Source organism: Periophthalmus magnuspinnatus, chromosome 17 (genome assembly GCF_009829125.3).
Source record: "Periophthalmus magnuspinnatus isolate fPerMag1 chromosome 17, fPerMag1.2.pri, whole genome shotgun sequence".
NCBI lineage: Eukaryota > Metazoa > Chordata > Actinopteri > Gobiiformes > Gobiidae > Periophthalmus > Periophthalmus magnuspinnatus.
Window position 1 is genome coordinate 20,131,063 of NC_047142.1, and position 19,183 is coordinate 20,150,245.

General features: G+C 38.9%; 1 protein-coding gene across 1 annotated transcript in view; it reads left to right on the plus strand.

Annotated features, from left to right (window-relative positions):
* Positions 1 to 306: 306 nt before the first annotated feature.
* The window catches only part of emilin2a (elastin microfibril interfacer 2a), a 31,103-nt gene continuing 12,226 nt past the window's right edge, over positions 307 to 19,183 (plus strand). The window contains exons 1-4 of the mRNA XM_033982731.2: positions 307 to 606; positions 1,045 to 1,170; positions 6,200 to 6,387; positions 6,873 to 8,792. Coding sequence (XP_033838622.1) covers positions 455 to 606; positions 1,045 to 1,170; positions 6,200 to 6,387; positions 6,873 to 8,792 — 2,386 coding nt within the window. The 5' untranslated portion in view covers positions 307 to 454. The remainder of the gene's footprint in view (positions 607 to 1,044; positions 1,171 to 6,199; positions 6,388 to 6,872; positions 8,793 to 19,183) is intronic.

Consider the following 19,183-nt stretch of genomic DNA (forward strand, 5'->3'; position numbering starts at 1 on the left):
AAGACAAGGCTTTAGCTTGTTAACATCGTTAGAGAGAGAGGTGTGAGCTATTGGCTGCTGGCAGACAGACAAAGATCAATGTGTTGTGTCCCAAACCACTTCATAATAGTAATTAATGAGTCCCTTTAAACTTGACGGGGAGCGGCACGGCGACCCCCAGGCTGTTTAAAGTTCTTGAGAAAGGGGGTGCTTTTGTTCCCTCTTTTTCTGATACTTTAACTCTTGTGGGAGGCAGAGGGGGGAGGGAGGGAGCGCGCTGGCCCGAGACGTCATTCTTTAAGGGAGTTAACTCTGGATGTGGAGTGGACTTCCCCAAACTTCAACTTATTATTGAAGTATCCCACAGTGGAGTGGAGCAATGCGCGCTGGGTATACGTGAACGCTTTTACGCACGAGAATAACAAAGTAGGTTAGTGTTTATAGTTAGACATATTTAAGTTATTTGAGTAGGAGTATGACTTACAGACATGGAGAGATGGACGGCTGGCGTTGCTGGGCACTTTTCACTTTGCTTTTCAACTTGGAGCTGTCTTACGGCTCGCCATCGTCCTATGACCTCTTCCAGGGAAACGCATACACTGGAGCCGTGCACAGACACAGAAACAGGTAAGAATATACCCTTACATTTGTGCTAGTCATCTGGTATTAATTAGCATTTCAGCTTTTGCACTCTATGGCGCGTAATTCTTGTGCAGCTGCCCCGTTAAAATCAACAATCCCAAAGTTTTTGCGCACCAAAATAACCAACATGTTTACATTGTTCTGGTTTGTTTATCGTGCAGTGGTTTACGTTATCGGTCTAGTGTTTAATTTTAACCCCTTGAAGTGATAAGATGCAGATAAATGCAGGAATGCGCGATTAGTTCAATTTTACATCAGATAATCTTGCATTTCCAGTCGTTATGTTAAATTGGTGAAGAGAACACGCGTTGTTGGATTGCGTAAAACCACAACATTGACCCCCCCCAAAGTTGAGAAACTGCAGAAGTACGTTGAGTTTCTTTTATAATTCCTTCCTAATCCTTAAAACATCCTGTTCCTCAGAAACTGGTGCGCCTATGTGGTTCAGAAAAACGTGAGCTGCGCCGTGCAAAGTGGCGTGGAAACGTACCAAGAGCCCGCGATGCCCCCGTGCCCAGCCTATCGCCCCGAGTGCCAGCCGCAAGTCACGTGAGTATCCCACGGAGAGGAGGAGGAGGGAGGGGAGGTGAAGAGGGCATCGGAGGAGGAAGGATGGGAGAGATTCGGTGTTCCTCTGACAGTCAAAGCTAAAATAACAAAAAGAGAATGGTATATGTGTTAGGAGAAAAGTCAAAATTGCCAAAATCAACAATACTTTTGTATATAATGGGTTAGTCAGTGTGCCAGTAAAAGCAATTGAAAGGCTTAAATGATTTACTGTCAGACACAAATACTTCTCATATACTTCATGGGAGTGTTGAGACGGATGGAGATTGAACCCCAAACCTTACCAAAAAAAAGCAAAACAAAACAAAAAAACTAGAGTAAACCATATTTTTAGGCCTGAAGCTACAACATATGTCCATCCCAGCACAAAGCCTGGATGATTGAGAGTGGGTGATGTTTGCTAGGGCATCAGGATGACTTTTAAACTACTATACTACTGCAAACATGTCAAAAACATAACTTATGGTGACCCCAAAAGCAGGAAAAGTTGGCTATATTCTGTAACAAATGTTCCAAGGGCCAGTCCAGTATTCAACATTCAAAATGCCAAGAATGAAAAACACTAGACATGCATTATTTTTCATAATTTGGCTTACATTTTGGAAATCCAACTCCTGGTGAAAAAACAAAATACCTGTTGTGACTCATTTTTCTGGGTAAGTTATATGCAAATGAGTGCACGTATCTTGGCAGACCACAGTTTTGTGTAAAAAATCTACAGCTGACAAAAAAATGCCCTACAAGACATTAATTCAGAAGGAAGTACTCATTGGGTTTTAGTGCTGTAGTTACAATGTGTTGAATACAAGCTTGGGACCACACAAGAGACCCCCATTGTTTTGGGTTGGGGTCGAGTGAATGAGTTACTGCAAATGACACATATACGTGAATGGGAAAGTACACTGGTTTTGTTTCACCTTTATTGCCATATTGTACAGTGGGGGGTTGTGAATTTGAAGTAGGAGTTGCAGTACAAACCGCAGTATTTAAAGGACAGTAGTACATGTAATAGTAGCAGTAATAGTTAAACCATCTACATCTACAGTGGAATTTTGTGTTCACTTCAAAATAATCCTCTTTAGAGAGTTTATACTGTAACGTTTTTACAGAATTCAATTAAAAAAAAGACATAGTTCATAAAATTATTCTGGCTGTCATCTTGGGGAAATGTATGACCAATTTTAGCCTGGCTGCTGAATAAGCTGAGCTGAAATTTAGTGCTTTATATAATTAATATTCAAGGTTTCGTATTCATTCATGTGCCCTAAAAAGGAAAGATATTTGGAGGGAGAGGAACTGTGTGTTCATGGTCACCGTAAACAATGTCCAATTACATTTTAGCCAAGCCAGCGCTGGACAGGATGAGGGGCATAACTCAAACTAGCCATGTATGTCCAGAATACTTAGGATTTTCAAACTGTGGTGTATGTACTTATACTACCTGGATAAAAGCTCAATTTAATCATGTTTTGGTCTTGGATTTTTATTAAATCCAGTCCTGGTTAGGCACCTTTTGAGTCTGATGTTCATCCTTTGATATAGACCAGTCTTGGCCTTGATTCTTAGTTCTTGTTTGTGCTTAGACCAGTTTAGTCGAACTGTCATAGTTTGAGTTTGTGGTTTTGTCCTGTCATAGCTTTAATTTTGGGAAGAGTGTTTTCAAATGGTTACAACACTTGTCCATCAACCCTTAGCTTGAAGACTCAAACTTCTCTTGGACCGGTACTGTTGTTGTGTCCTTAGGCAAGATACTTCACCTACATTGCTTAGTATGAATGTGGTGTGTGAGTGATTGGTGTTGGTCAGAAGGGCGGATGGCACAGTTTGGCAGCCTCGCTTTTGTCAGCCAACCCCAGAGCAGTTGTGCCAAAGTAACTAGTTTGCCACCACTGAGACTTTGAGACTATTATTATTTGGTTATTACATGGTTATCCCAGTGGACTTCTGTTTTAGTCTTTGTTTAGTCTATTTGGACCAGTTTACTTCTGATGTAGCTCTACTTTATTTCAGTAAAGATAACTGCATTTTAAAACCTGGGCTGTTCAGTAAAAATACATTATCGGACAGTGTTCCCATATTTCTCTCTTTTTACTATGCAGGCTTTAGTTTCTTTGGATCTGGTTCAACTCCAGCCAAATGATAAATCCTGTACAAGTCTCATTTGAGTTTAACTTACTGCAGATATGCGGCTTATGGGTCGTGCACTACGTTTAATTGATGACCATTTTCACTTTTACTGCCTCACTGCTTATTGCACATAAGAATAATAAACTATGCTCCGCCTGTTAAGAAATTTGGAAACCTAATCTAAAGGAATTTCAAGCCGTAACCAGAAGCTCGCCTCCCCTCTGTCTTTGTCCTGATGAACAGTACTGCACACTATATCATTTAGATGATTAAAAGGCTTTTCAATTGAATACTTACTGCTTATAATATATTAAAGTATGGCAAAATAAACCACATACTATTGGTCCAGATAGGATCTATAATCAAAAACATACTCATAAACCATTCCAATACTGTAATGAGTGTCTGTTGTAGTGATTTGATTAGTAACAACAACTATAGTTTATCTGACACACATGTCTCTTATTGAATTACTTTTTCCAGTCTTGATTAATGAAGCAAGTTATGTGATTTCTAATTGAGGTTAAACGTATTTTCTAGATAATGTTCAACTTCCTGATATTTGGTCCTGTATGATCTTGGTTCAGTCCTTTTATAGACTTAATTTGGTTCTATTCTAGTTCTTGTTTAGTCCTGGTTTAGTCCAAGTTTGTCTACATTTTGTGCGTGTGAAATCAGCCAAAAACACTTTAAAATGACTTGTTTCGCAGTGACCTTATAAACAATAGCAGGTTTAGTATCTTTGCCTCACTCTCACAATTTTACAAAAATTCCTGAGCCTGGAACAAAAAGGTTATTTATTTCTCTTTTTTTTCCTCTTTGTGAAAAATGTCAAACCATATTTTGCCAACAAATAAACAAACCTGAAAACAAAACTGCTAAGTGCAAAAATCTTAGCATTCTTGGACAACATTTTTTATTTGTGGTAATATACTTTTATAGTGCCTGTTTTGTCACACACGGTTAGACGTAGAAGAATAATGAATACTTTTTATGACACAGGAAAAAGTTGCCAAACAATACATCTGTCTCTGCTTCCCATGAGGTAACTGGTATTTGATGAGTAACAACTATTGGGAATATGACAGTTGACAAGAAATGTTTAGTATATGTAATAAATTCCTCTTCTAAGCATACACTAAATCATATATGACACATTATTACTTGTCATTCTATTATTTACTTTTCACTCAAGTCCCAATACAAGTTGATCCATAACATTTTGAAGTTTTTCCTGAGTTGGAAGCAATTAAAATACCTAGTAGTCATTTGGTGAGTAAGAGCTGTCAGGAAGCGTGTACGTGTAAGTTGTTGTGTTGCGTACAGTTATAATTTCTAAGTTGGATAAACCGCGCGTTTGAGAATGGCGTGTGGTATGCGTGGTGACGGATTCGGTCGGTGAGCTGTGGGAGTGATTCCTGGAAAGTCCGGGGTCACCAGAGGAGCAAGGATTTCTGCACCAAAGCAAAACTGGCATCAGGACTCCAGACAGTTTCACTTTTCACATTTACAGTAGTGTTCTTTTTATGATTGGTGCGAAGAGAACGTTCAGAAAAGTGTAGAGTTACTAAAACCTGGAGTGTGTAGAGCTTTTCTATGCTGCTGTTGCTTCTATCTGTTGTGCCCAGATTGGATTGGCAATATTGATTCGATATTTTTGGCAGGATCCCGAAAACGATATTCAGATGAAGCCAATCACAAAAATATGAAATGACCCACAAAAGTGCAAAAATATCACTTCATAGCCTTATTTAGAGGTTAACGACAATGTTTTCTTTTTTTTCCCATTTTTAATCAGCTCGTTTTTACTATAAACTGATGAAGAGTACGCCACCTGCTCTTCTTCACTGAGACATTATCACATTTCCTCGATTGTCCCACAGCATCCCATTAATCAGAGGTGACTTTATTGCCAAAAACATCAAATACACGCGTTATTTCAGTGAGCTGGCTCCCCTTTCCACAGATCTAACCGCTGATTGACTGCTGGCTGGTGGCACCATTTGTTGTAAATGCCATACTGTGGAACATTCAAGTATAAGGTAGAAGTATATATTTATTGAGACAAGTAGATGGCAGACCCCCTACACCATTCTTTTGGTCTGACTTAGTTCATTATTGTTTCATTTTTTTTATCTCAAGGGTGTGTCAAGGATATCAAAGTTTAGTTCAGATTACTCATTGTTTTTCCCCTGGCTTTTTCTCTGTCTTTTTGCAGCTTTTCATTACAAAGAAAATGTAATAAGTTAACATAATTTTTGTTATTTGCTTATGATATGGTATAGAACATCCAAGTTGCTGATTAATTCCCCACGGTCCTGACAGCGCTTGACGCTTTTGTGATTGTTGAGCCATTGCTGTGTGCTATCAGAATGAGATGTGCGTAGTTTCATTCCTCCAGTTTCCAGATGTTTTTCTTGACATCAGTGGTCTACAGGGAAGTGAGGTCATCTATTGTTTCTGTGGGAGCTGAGTGCCTCGGTCTGAAAGATTAGAAGTTTTTCTAGCTGCGGGGAAAAGTAAAGACGCTTACAAATGTATTTCATCATATAGATCCACAACGGTATGTCTTTCTTTGGACGGTTTTAGACAACAACAAAATAGTGAACCGCTTGATTTTATTGTGTATAAAAGTTAAAGTGATGCAGTCTAACACTCTGACTTTTTTCTATACTTATTTGCAAGTCAAGATAGTGTTTTTGTGGTGCTAAAAAGTCAAACTCGATAGCAATACTTAAAAGCTTGAGACTCAGTACCAATTTGTATACACAATCATAGTAGAAAACAAAGAAGACAACACCCAAAGCTTGTCCAACAGATACCAAGACCCTATAAAAATACATACATAACTAAATAAATCCTTCTTTTTGTTTATTACTTACAGATACATAACACGTTTCCGGCCGACTTACAAGATCGCCTTCAAAAGAGTGACGGATCTGGAGTGGAGATGTTGCCCGGGTTTCACAGGTCTAGACTGTAAAGACATGAAGCCAGTGACCAATCAACCAACTCACCAGGGAACAGACGCTTTTATACCACAAAATCCAGCATACCCCAGGCACACACAGAGTAAGACCATTTAATACATTTTTATTTGTTCATAAATCAGTTATTCTGCCAGTTTCCCCCAAAAAGTCTTTGTACTTCTATCTATCCTATATGTCGTAAGTGGAAAGACATACTATTTAAATTAGGATAACGAGGTTTCTTTGCATGACTTGAATTGTAATTATCAGCTTACAGACAGATGTTTTGATAGTCTGCAACTTTTCTTGCGGTCTTTTCCTAATCTTGTTCCAAATGTAGGTAATCTCTGCCAAACTGTTTCACAATTCTGTGCAAGTTTACTTCGATTCATCTGCTTCTTATATCCTAAAAAACTATACCACAGCATTTAGGAGCGAAGCAGCTTGTTCTTCCTTAAATTAAAAGGGGGACACTTTTGGTGGATACAATCTTACCTCGCAACACAGTCACAGCTGATCAAATTACAAAATGTGATAATTATCCTTATTATTATTAAAAATCTCACCTAAGCTCTTGTGTGATTCCAGGGACAGAGCGCAGGGAGACAGGGCAGCAGGAGACGAGACACGGCGGCCCAGATAAGGTGCGTCATTTGGAGGACGAGGTTCAGCGCTTGTCCCAAACCGTCCTGGATCTTCAGTCCACTCTGACAGGACTGACCAACAATCTCAAAACTAACCTGGAAGACGACACCAAAAAGATGCTAGTAACATTATTCAACAACATGCGTCCACCTGAAAACTCCACTACACCGACGCAAGAGGAGAGTCCTGCGGTTTTGGATGGACATCAGACCAACAGAGGAGGAGTGGTCGGGGATAAGGCGATAGAGAAGATAGTCGCCAGGCTGGATGACATGAACAACGCATTAAAAAGCAAAGACGAAGCATTGGAAGATTTAAAAGGAACGGTGTCAAGTCATGAGGGGCAACTTCGTGTTCTTATGGATGCATCCCAAGCCCAAACGCCAGCCATACCTGAAATAGATGTCGTCCAAACGTATATCGATGGAAAACTCGACAAACTCAAGAAAGAGTTGAACCAAAACATGCAAGAACAGTTGGTGAAGCTTCAAGTTTCGTGTTACGACAAGATCCAAACTGTGCAGAAGACTTGCGACGACCAAGCTACGACTTTATCCAGGCTTGTAGAAGTTAAAGAGACTGATCTTAGGAAGGAGATACGGGCGTTGCGTTTGGAGTTGGCGGCGAACGACGGACCCGTAAGAACACAAAGGCAGACAGATGGAACGAAAGACGAGAATAATGACCATAAAGAATTGTGGCGGGAGATTGATCGCATAGCAGAGGCTCACCGAATATTAAATGTACGTATTGACAATGAACTGGCACACCTGTCCAGCCAAGAGGGGAACGGTGATTTTAACAATTTGATCGAAGAGCTGGAAGCAAGAGTCAACATCTCAGAACAAAACACTGAAACGCATTGCTTTTACATTGAGGAAAAGTTGACGCAAACCATCACGGAAGAAGCTACCGCCATTCGACAGTTAATAGACGAACGTTTGAACAATATGGAGGATGAGTTTACGAACATGCTAGTAGAGATTAGCAACAAATCATTCACAGGCAGGTTTGGTGATTCTATGGACGGGATCAACACACAAGTCAACAACAACAAGTTACTGATTCAAACTTTGGATGACAAGATCAATGCAGTTGGGGAGATTTGCACTTCGGGATGCGTGGGTTCTGGGGATGATGAAAGTGTAATCTCCTCCTCGGCAGCGCCCCCTATTGGTTTCACACGCTTTATGAAGGATCTAAAGCGCTATAGCAATGAATTGGATACCCTAAGCAACAAGGTAGATGTCAACACGGAGCGATTCAAAGATCTCGTAGGGATAGTTGAAAGGCAGCAATCTGGCAGTGAGAGACACAACACGATGGTGGTGGACGTCCAAAAAGGACTTGTTAACCTGCAGGATAATGTAATGAATTTAGCTAGGGTTGTTACTGGCTTAAATGATAAAATTAACAAAAATAACCAGGATATGCATGCATTAAATTCGACCTGCTGTCATTTGGATCAGAGAAGTATCACAAGGCAAAACTATGACGCAACTCCTGTCACTGGACAAGTTGACCAGCCTGAGAATAAACAAGATGCATTAACTAATCAGGTAAACTGCAGTCTCGACCAATGCGAAAAGATCAACCAGAAAGTTATAGATAATCTTTCAGCAGTCAATAATCGTGTGTCAGCTTTGGAAAACATGTGTGGAAGATTAGATGGGCTTTCAGAAAATATCCAAAATGTAAAGGCGAGATTGGAGAAAACCATCACCGGACTAAAAGACATGTTGAAGAATAATGGAAGTCATGGGGCAAATTTAACAGAAATGCAGAGAGCGATACAAAGCCTCCAAACACAGTTGTCTTCACTGGCCAAACACGTGTCAAAGGACATCGCCGCTAGGGAGCCAGGTAAGAATGCATTTTGATTGATCGCGTACTGTTATCTATGAAGTTGTCTATTTGGTGTTGCGGTTTTTATCGCCTTCTAAGCAATAAACCCCAATCAAATCAATAGTGAATAGTACACCCTTTAGGAGATTTTCAGGAAAAGTCGCTGATGGGTCAGTTGTTGGTTTGGACCTAGATCTCTGTCTGGATTTTTTACAAAATGAGATAGGTCAAGTTTTACCCCTTACTGGATTTACACTACATACACAGTTCACTTAAAGGATCTGCTTTTCCTGGAATGTCCCCAAGTATAGCATTAAACATTTATTATATGGAGACAAGTACAGGTGCCTAAGTTACAGGCCAGCTCAGTGGAGAGGTGGTCCTGCTCGCAGTAATAAAGCATGTTTTTCAGATATTTTTTTGAAAAATATAAACACCTGTAATGGAACAAACACAAGATTGACAAGTTTAATTCCAAAACTGAACCAGAAAAGTTTCACAGTACCCTTTAAGGTGGACATTTATAACACCACTTTTAACTATATTTCTCTTACTCCAGCTAGTAGTGCGTCGAGATACTTGGAAAGGATCCTGATTAAATTCCTATACCACACATTCTCAGCATTTTATGATGTATAAATTGGTTTAACTATTCAGCCTAAAATCAGAATATTAATTTAAACTTGTTAATTTGATTTTAGTCGTAAAATAATTTAGAAAAATCACTTTCTAAAAGATGGCTCACAATGAAATAGGACAGAACCGCAGTCAGCCAGTTCACAACCACTGCCCCACCATATTCCTATCTTAGCTGTTTACATCATCCACCAAAATAACAGACAAGACCTATAGGAATTTCCTGTTCATTCCTGGTTTGGAGTCACATTTTTGTCCGATTTAGTTTTCGCACAGTGCCTTTCTTGTCCGGAGACGTGGTCAGATTGTTTTTCTTGAAATCTACCCGATGTTTTGAGCTGGACTCTCCACAGTGAGTAGCTCTCTGTCGAATTGTACAAAGAGATGAAAACAACCTGTGTGTACCCGCACTGACAGGCTTTGGTGAGAGCAGACAGCTGAGACAGGACGCACATCTAAAGCATCAGAAATCACACGCTGAATAAAACAGCAACCAACCAATGTGTCCTCCTCTGTAGTTTGAACATGTTAGAGTTCAAGGGATGGCTTTGTAGGTCTATATTCTCCTTGACTTTTGATTCTGTAAAACAACATGCAATTCATCACGTCTTGTTTGTATAGTGGAAGTTTTTTGTTTTTTTATGTATTTGAGGAAATTATGTACTGAAATTGTCATAAAAAACAAATTAAAGTGAATGTAAAGCAGGTAAATGAAAAACAGTCCTATGTTGCAATGGTAATGAATGTGGTTAAACTTTATAATTTGTTACATGCAGTACTTAGAAAGGCTAGATATTATTTTGTGACAATACCTTTAACTTACAGGTGCACTATATAACTTGTATACACAATCATAGTGCCCCCTACCTGCCCGTTTCAATGGAGGTGCTATAGCTTTGCCTGAATTTGCTTATTGTGTGATATTAATCTTCTCTAGTTCCATGGAGTCAAGCAGGTTGATGCCATTACACCAAAGAGATCTGTATAGAGGCGACCCCAGACAGATTAAGAATTTATTTTTGGATAAGAAAAACACCTGTAATTGAATGAATATGTTTTAACACTCCAGACAAAGCACCAAAATCCATGGAGACAAGCAGGTGGTGGACCTACAGTTACACACTGCACCTTTAAAGACAAATAAGAGATTCTATTCGAGTCGCACAACACATATTATTTACTGTCACAGGTTGAATATGCCAACGCACCGCCTGTTGAACCTGTTGTGTGCAGCAGTGACAGCTAAGTTCACAATAAAAAACAAAATACTGAGCTGTTAAATGTTAGAGAGAGGACAAAATACCCCATTAGTGCACCCCAGTGACAGGCCGATGGCATGTCTCCACACCATTATAAGTCACTCTGAGAAATGTGGAAAGTTGTGCTGCCTTATACTTTATTTTAAATTGGTAAATCAGTGTCTGTTGAAATGCGTTTGCTATTGTTTTATTCAGGTTGAAGTAGGCTCTTTGCGTCTGAGCTAAGTAAACAAATGCCAGAAGCTATAACTTTGCAACAGCAAATTGGGTCCTTAGACAGTCTGGATGAGGGTTTTTAGTGAAATGAATGGTAAACACATTATAAATTAAATATAATGGCTCACAGCTGAGATAATTGTTTACCCATTTTATGTCGCTTTTAAGAACATCAAGTTTAATTTACCCTCACCGTTGTGAAAGTATTGTCTTAACGGCAGTTTTAGGAACACTATTTTCTAGTTTGGTGAAAGTTATAATTGTTGTGTAATTGCAGCTATTCTTCTTGTTATTCACTCATTCATTATGTATGAATGAATTACAGTTTTCAGTAATTGTTTACATTGGTTTCCCGGGTGTCTCTCGGGCTCTAAATAAGTATTGAGTAGGCTTTTGCCCTACAGATTTGAACTGTATCTATAAATGCCTGTCTATCCTAGTTTAGTCCTGGTTTAGTCCTGGTTTAGTCCTGGTTTAGTCCTGGTTTAGTCCTGGTTTAGTCCTGGTTTAGTCCTGGTTTAGTCCTGGTTTAGTCCTGGTTTAGTCCTGGACACATCTGCAGCCTGGCTGTCCATGGGAGAGGATCTCTCCTTCACTGTGGTTCTCCTTAAGGTTTCTCTTTTTCCCACAGTTTTTCCTGGCAGGGGGGGGGGGGGTCTAAGGGGTCTAAGGACAGGGGATGTTCTGGGAGGGACAGTTGTACATTTGCTTGTTTTCTAATGAATGTTGGTTAATCTGCTTGTCTGTAATTGACCAGTGTCTGCTTCACTGTTGTTTATTTTGTTCATGTATTTATTTGGAAAAGAACAGCACATATGAATGAATATTTAATAATTTAAATATGAAAAGATTACAGTTATCATGGCTAATTTGCACCTGCAGTCCCTCGGCAGGTTGATGTCAAATAGTCTACAGGACAGAGAAAAGAACAGCAACAATCACACAACAGCAATTGCCATATTTGTACCAAGTCCCTCTCTACTTCTCACCCAATGTCTCCCTTTTGATGGAGTGCTGAGTGTCCTTGCTGTCTTGTCAGGGTCTGATTCTCAGAGGGCCAAAGCTCAAGGGCACAAGATCTTCTTTGTGATTCGCTCTGAGCTATGAAAAATGACCATAAGGGCATCCTATGTCAAACACATATGCAAACCACTAATTCACTGTCACAACCCTGAGGTCACCAGAAAGAGAGTTAATAAGTACACCCATTAATCAAAAATAGTTCTGCCCCCTAGCATCATGGTTGTTATAATTAATGTACAAAATCAACAAGTACAACAGTCCAATCTTTTGTAGTTTTCTCAAGCCCCTGAAGAAGAAAGACTTTGTGGTTTATGTCAGTTGGGAGAAGTGGAAAGTGAAGCTCATTTTTTGTTGTGTTGTCCATTTTATGATAAATTTAGAAATCCTTTATTTTATGAAATGTTCACCCAATGCCCTGATATGTTCTGGTGTAGTGACGACAACAAGATGAAATGGTTGTTTAATTCTAATGTGTATAAGTTAGCTTCTTTTCTTTGTAAAGCCTGGAAGAAGCGGCCGATGAGTTTGTTTAAATGAGAGTATTTGTGTTTGTAGCAGGCGTCTGGCAACTGGCCTATTGTATTTCGTTAATGGCGTCTTATAAGGCCAGACACAATAATAAAATCAAATCAATATAGTCGGGTAGAGAAAAGTTTCAGTTTAGCTTCACTTTATAGGAAAAAAGTATAACATAAATTAATTAAAGAGTTTTGTTAGTCTCCGTGTTAACTAATATGTCATTGTCAGCACGTTCAACCATGTAACACTGGAGAGAAGACTGAAATAAGAACTGCAAAACTAATACATGAATCCTTTGCATCTCATGAACAAAATGTTGATCAAGTTTCCATTAGCGTTTTGATAAAATCTTGCAGCCCTGAGCCCTAATATGGCATATGCTCCTTACATTGTCTATAAAACAATACTATGGCTACTGTTAAGTTTCTAATACAATGCCATATAATATAACGTAACCCTCTAAGCTCAACGACAGCTCACAGATATTCACATAGTTACAAAATCCCTGTGAAACTGTCCCTAAAGCTACTTATAACTCTCACAACGTAAAGAGCTGCCTCCTTAAATTTCATCCATACGAGTTTATTATGCCCGATTAGCATCTGTGCAAACACAAACCTCTTCCTGAAGATAATCCCCCAGAATGCAATGTGCCTGGTAGGTTTCTATGGTAGCGGGGAGGGCAGGATCGGATACCTCGAACGGCCACGGGGTATTTCCCAAAGTGGGCGGAGACGAGTTCAGTCCCTGGCCTCATGATCGGTGTCATTCAATCTGTCTGAGCTCTGCTGTCTGCTGAGGCCCACAGCAGACACTTCCTGCAATGTCCGAGATTAATGTTGATCTAAAAATTCCTCTTTTTTACACCACAAATGGGAAAGGTATTGAAAGATGAGCAAAGAGGATATGACCAAAATGCAATGTTGTTATCAAGTCTTACAAAACAAGCAATCAATAACTTTAGCATCCCCAAAGACACATAGTAGACATAAACAACACCTGCAAAATGAAAAGAGACATGGTATTTGAGTAACATTTGTCTTGTCCCAGTACGGATATACTGGCTTTTGAGGTCAAAATAAGTCTGTTGTGTACTGTCTGCATCTAATTATGAAATGTTTTATTGTCTGATGATCAGTTAGTGCATGTTAACATACTAGTAGTCATTAGCTTTACCATCAAAGCCAAAACTCCATGCTGGTCTCTGAGAATTGTGGAAAAAAATTAGGATGCTTGGAATGCAGGTACAGCGTCTTCAATAGAGTATTCGCTTGTACCTATAAAAATATTTGGACGTACTTGGGCTTGGATACAGGCATGAACTGTTTATTTACATCCGAGTGTGTGGCCTTGTGGAACCACTTTGGTGATTTATTTTTCCTGTTTTATGCCTCATTGCTGCAGCCTATAACCTGCCCCCCAATCTTTCCTACTCCCTTTATGATCATGTTGAGTTGTGAGTTCTCCCTCTTCTCTCACCGTGACATAGCTTTTTCACTCCGCAACCACAAAAACCCCAAACCTTGAAACCGTTGTACTGCCTATACGCGTTCTCCCCCCTCCCCTTTACTGTCCCTCCTATACTTTTGCACACATACCAACCTCTAGAGATTCCCATTGAGTGACCTCAGTCTAAAGACTTTGGTCTGGTCTTCATTAAGTCCCTGAGTCACTGCTGGAGAGGCCCGGAGTGCTCCACAGCCCACACCCCGATCCAGATGGAAGCTCTGCCCCAGATGTGATGTCATAGCTGGGCCCCCCGACGCTGGTCACCTCCCTGTTCTCCGCTCATATTTGGGCCTTGGACCAAGACAATGTATGTGATAGCGGAGAGAGGAAGGGGAGGACGATTTCTAAAATACAGAGCACAAAGGCATTTTTAAATTTGTTGCCAAATTCTGTGGGTCTGTTATTGCAAAATGTTGATATTCGATCCCATTACCTTACATGGAACAATGCAACAGAGTCCTGGCATGCATTAAAACACTCAATAGTGGGGGGCAGCGGGGAAGTTTGTACTGGCTTTTACAGCTTTTAAAAACGGTGAAGTCCATATGAGGTAAACATGTGATATGTAATAAATATCTTGCATTCTGGACAACAACCCATTGACCTTTGCAGAGTGTAGGGTATTACAGGACCGCACAATGTGTCAAAATCAAATCAAAAGCATACATTTTAGTTCAATATAATCGCAAAGACAAGCAGTTATTTAGATGACTGAATGTCCTCTGCAACAAAATATCCAGTTTTTGTGGAAAAAACCTTGTACCTGTAGTTCAGTCTTCTGCAAACAGTCTGAAATACACGGATTCTTGGATGAGTTTATCAGTTCAGATGTCAGTTTTCTCTCAAATGTTAATACTCCCGGTGTTACAATAAAGTAGAAAACGTTTTTAGCACACAATATTGCATCTGTATTCCTCACTTTCAAAATTGCATCTTTATGACATAATCTGGGGACTCTTAGCTCACAATTAGCTTACTGTATTCTCTGACAGTTCAGTGATTAGTCATGGGACAGTGAAATTGTGAAAAGGGGGTGGCTGTGGAAGAACTTTTCAATCTCTTTCCATCAGTTGCATTGGTGTTGCAGACATATTTATTTAATTACATCAACAAGTGGTTTGAAAAATATGAGCAAACTAGTTGTCATCTCTTGGTCTTCTCAGTGACAAAAGTGAAGAAATGTTTTGTCTTTTCAGTGAACTCTGATTCAGCTGATTAGTTTTTTTTGTGATTGGCTGCAAGTCACAAAAACAGTTCAATGGGGGATCATAGGTAAAAGATTAAAACGCTGGTAATACAATATGTAATAAACTATTTATTAACTGTAAATTAAGTGTTTGATCATGCTTCATTAAAGGTAAACTATGTAACTTCTGTAAAATGGTCTGTCACCTGTTTGTCTGCGTAGAGATCTTATTGCGTTCCTTATAATGTTCCACAGTATGCCATTAAACTCATCAATCTCCATGGAGACAAGGAGGTGAAGCACATTAAGTATGCACGTTTTCCAAGCAATAAAAACACCTGCAATTTAATGAGTAAATGCAAGATAGATAAGTTTAATGCCATACTATGAAATATTCTTGGCAAGGCATCTCCATGGAGACGAGGAATCGCCACAGAACCCACATCAGAAAAGTTACATAGTGCATCTTTAAGGCTAAATAAGGTGGAGTTATTATAAAGTAGTACCAAGAAGTTTCAGCTTCCTGTTGTGTCCAATATTTGAGGACTTTTTCCTATTAAAAAGACATAATATTTTGTTTCAAATTGTTCGCTGTGCCAACCATCTTAGATTCTCATCATTCTGAAACCCATGGACAGGAATAAAATGAGCCGGTAAAAGAAAACGCTTCTTTCTGTCTTTGTTATATTAAATGCACTGATTTAACCTAGGAGTTTTAAGCCAAAAGATCTTTGCAAGACCAAACTTTGAAAACCTATTCTTTTCTCCAACTTTAAAAAACATTATAAAACTCTACTCTTGAATTTCTCCGAACAATTTCTTCTATCTATTCTCCAGACAGTCATATGCAAACCCTGAGGACGCACTGAACAGAAGAATTTTTGTAATAATACACGACACAAGAATAGCTGTTCCTTTACTCAACGTGACTTCTGCGTTAAATGGAAGAGTGTGACTTGGTTTTGCGCTGCGTTGTTGGCACTGTTTTACCAACAACAGCTGCAGCAGAGGACTGGGTGTTTTGGCCTTCATCCTTATTTAGTATTTGTGCCAGTGGGGAGTTGTGCGGTTGCATCGTTTAAAAGTTTAAGACAGTTGAATCAAAGTGAAAGGGGAAATTGGGGAAAATTGTTTAGCTGTGTCTTTAGATCCACAAATCTACGCTAGCATTACACGTTTTTTGATTAATTATTCACAAGGCAACTGATGGAATACTTTACACTTTTTTGCAATAATGGATTTTGTGGAATAATTCTACATACTCAATCAATAGTGGAGTTCCTTGGTATTTCGGTACAGCTTTTGGCAGAGTCACTTCCTATTGACTTATAATGCCTTTTCCATACTGACGCATTGGCTCCTATATTGAGTTAAAAACGCTTCGGATATAATATTGGTCCTTTTTTCACAATAGAAAAGCTGGTAATAATTTGACAGTATATTTTTTCACATCAGGTTAAAATTAGGGTTAGGTTTAGGAACAAATAATTGGTTTAAGGTCTGGGGAAAAATGCCATCTTTCGCCAGTTGAGTGGAGTCCGTGGCCTTCGAAATTACCGTAACAGGCGTCCTCTACCTGCTCGTCGCCACGGAAATGTTATGTCTTGCCTGGAATGTCCCATAGTATAATGCAGCTTTAAGATACTACGCGAAAGACCGAAGAAAACGTGCACAAGTAGTTAAAAACATGAACACAGGACACGCAAATAATTGTTTTGGCTGAGCAGGACACGTACAAGATGGACGTTTTCTACAAGGTTCACAGTGTACGGGCCTAAGGCAAGGGTTTTTTAATAATGATTCTTGTTTAATATATGTTTTATATATGACTACATAAAACAAGCTGCCTTGCCTTGAGCATTGCATCCTGTTCATTTACTTCCTGTTAATATCCTTATACAACCACTGCTATATTAATCCATGCGCTATCTTATTTCAAAATAGCCTGAGTGTATTTTTAGGCACGTCCAAAAATATATTAAAGTTTATTATGATGATTTGCTGTGTATCACTTCTGCGGCTGGTGAATAGCTTCTTTCTTTCTGTTATTATTTTAGCCTTTATGTGTCCCCGCTGTACGGACATCGCAGGACTTTCCCGTTCTCCTCAGCGAGCTATAAAAAGACCTATGGGTAAAGTAGATAGATGCTTTGATTTCATGGATCAATGCTCTACAATTGATCACGTTTGCTTTGTATCTGTGAAGCGTCTGGGGAGATTAACCATCCACCGTCATGAGGGCGCGTACTCACAACCGCAAAACATGAAAGGCGTTTTGATGTTGGTCAGAGTGAGACAGAAAGCCACACACACTGAAAATATTTAGGCTGATTTCGTGAAATATTTGAAGTTAAAGGGCACATTTTTGAAGTTAAAGAGCAATTTTTTTGAAGTTAAAGAGCACATTTTTGAAGTTAAAGAGCAATTTTTTGAAGTTAAAGAGCAATTTTTTTAAGTTAAAGGGCACATTTTTGAAGTTAAAGGGCAATTTTTTTAAGTTAAAGGGAATTTTTTTAAGTTAAAGGGCAATTTTTTTTTAAGTTAAAGGGCACATTTTTTAAGCGCACATTTTTTAAGCGCACATTTTTTAAGCTAAAGAGCAATTTTTTGAAGTAAAAGGGCACATTTTTGAAGTTAAAGAGCAATTTTTTTTAAGTTAAAGGGCACATTTTTGAAGTTAAAGGGCATTTTTTTTAAGTTAAAGAGCAATTTTTTTTTATTTAAAGGGCAATTTCCATGATTATATTGAAGATTTTACAAGTTTTCGCAATTATAACAATTTTGGTGACATACAGGTACATACATAATTCTAGTTCTGTACCTAGCAACCACAATGTTAACAAGGGCCAAAACGTGTCAAATTTACAAAATATAGTTATGATTAGATCCAATAAAAACACCTTTATCTTGTTAAATGAAGGAACTGTCAGAAAAATGCCTTTGTTTCTTCAACTTTTTTCCCACAGACTGCCTCTTAACTGATGTACACGTATCATAATATTTACCACAGGTACTACCGCACCAAACCAAGTAATTAGGAAACCATGAAAACCTGTTATGCACAACATTAAGTTTTCTTCTCACGAGAAAGAAGCAAAACACCATATGGAAGTCTTCACAGGACACAAAGGCAGTCCTGAAGGTGTACCACAGGGCTCGGTACTCGCCCATCAAAAATAGCAGAACAGGAAAATGGGGTGGTGGGACAGAGGAGAGAGCAGAGGGAATGAAACATGTATGTCACGAATTGAGGCGTGTTTTTATTGTGTGTGCGTGTAGCCACCGCACCTCTCCCCCCTGCCCCTTTGACACCATTTTTCCATCGCACGGCCGGTCTGTCTGCTGCAATATGCCCTGATGGGTTTCAACACCAAACGCTGCGAGATCAAGAACGACCCCCACCCCATTTCAATCTGGTTCATAGAAACAATTGTACAGTATGTCAGAGGCTCACTACTGCAAAATAGACAAATTAAATGTTCTTGTCGGATTATGTTGACGTGTTTTCAGTGGTGGAATGTAACAAAGTAAGTAAGTAAGTAGTTTAGCTGTCTGTACTTTACTCAGATACATTTTACTTTTACTTCACTACATTTAAGAGGAGGCATTTGTACTTTCTACTACACTACGTTTTGGAACAGGACTGAAAAGTAAAAGTATTTTTCATTGTTGTTTGACAGCTGCTGAAAAGTCTGAGGGTTTATTTTTAGCATGTTCATAATTTGAGCAAAGAAAAACATAGAAATAAAAGGAGGTAGGAAAATCAAACCTCAAAATCTACACAAAATACTTGTACTTTTTTAAACAGTTATTTTAATGCTTTTCCTTAAGTAGACTTTTTCATGTGGTACTTTTACTTTTATTTGAGTGTTGGTTTTTTTTGCTCCAGTCTCTGTACTTTTACTTAAGTAACAAAACTGAGTACTTCTTCCACCACTGCATGTTTTGTATCCCCTTACTGTCTCAGAGTAATTGCCACATAAGAGCCTTTGATAATAATTACTTGTATTCCCATTTATACGCAGATTATATGACACTAAAACTGGTATCAAATCTAGACA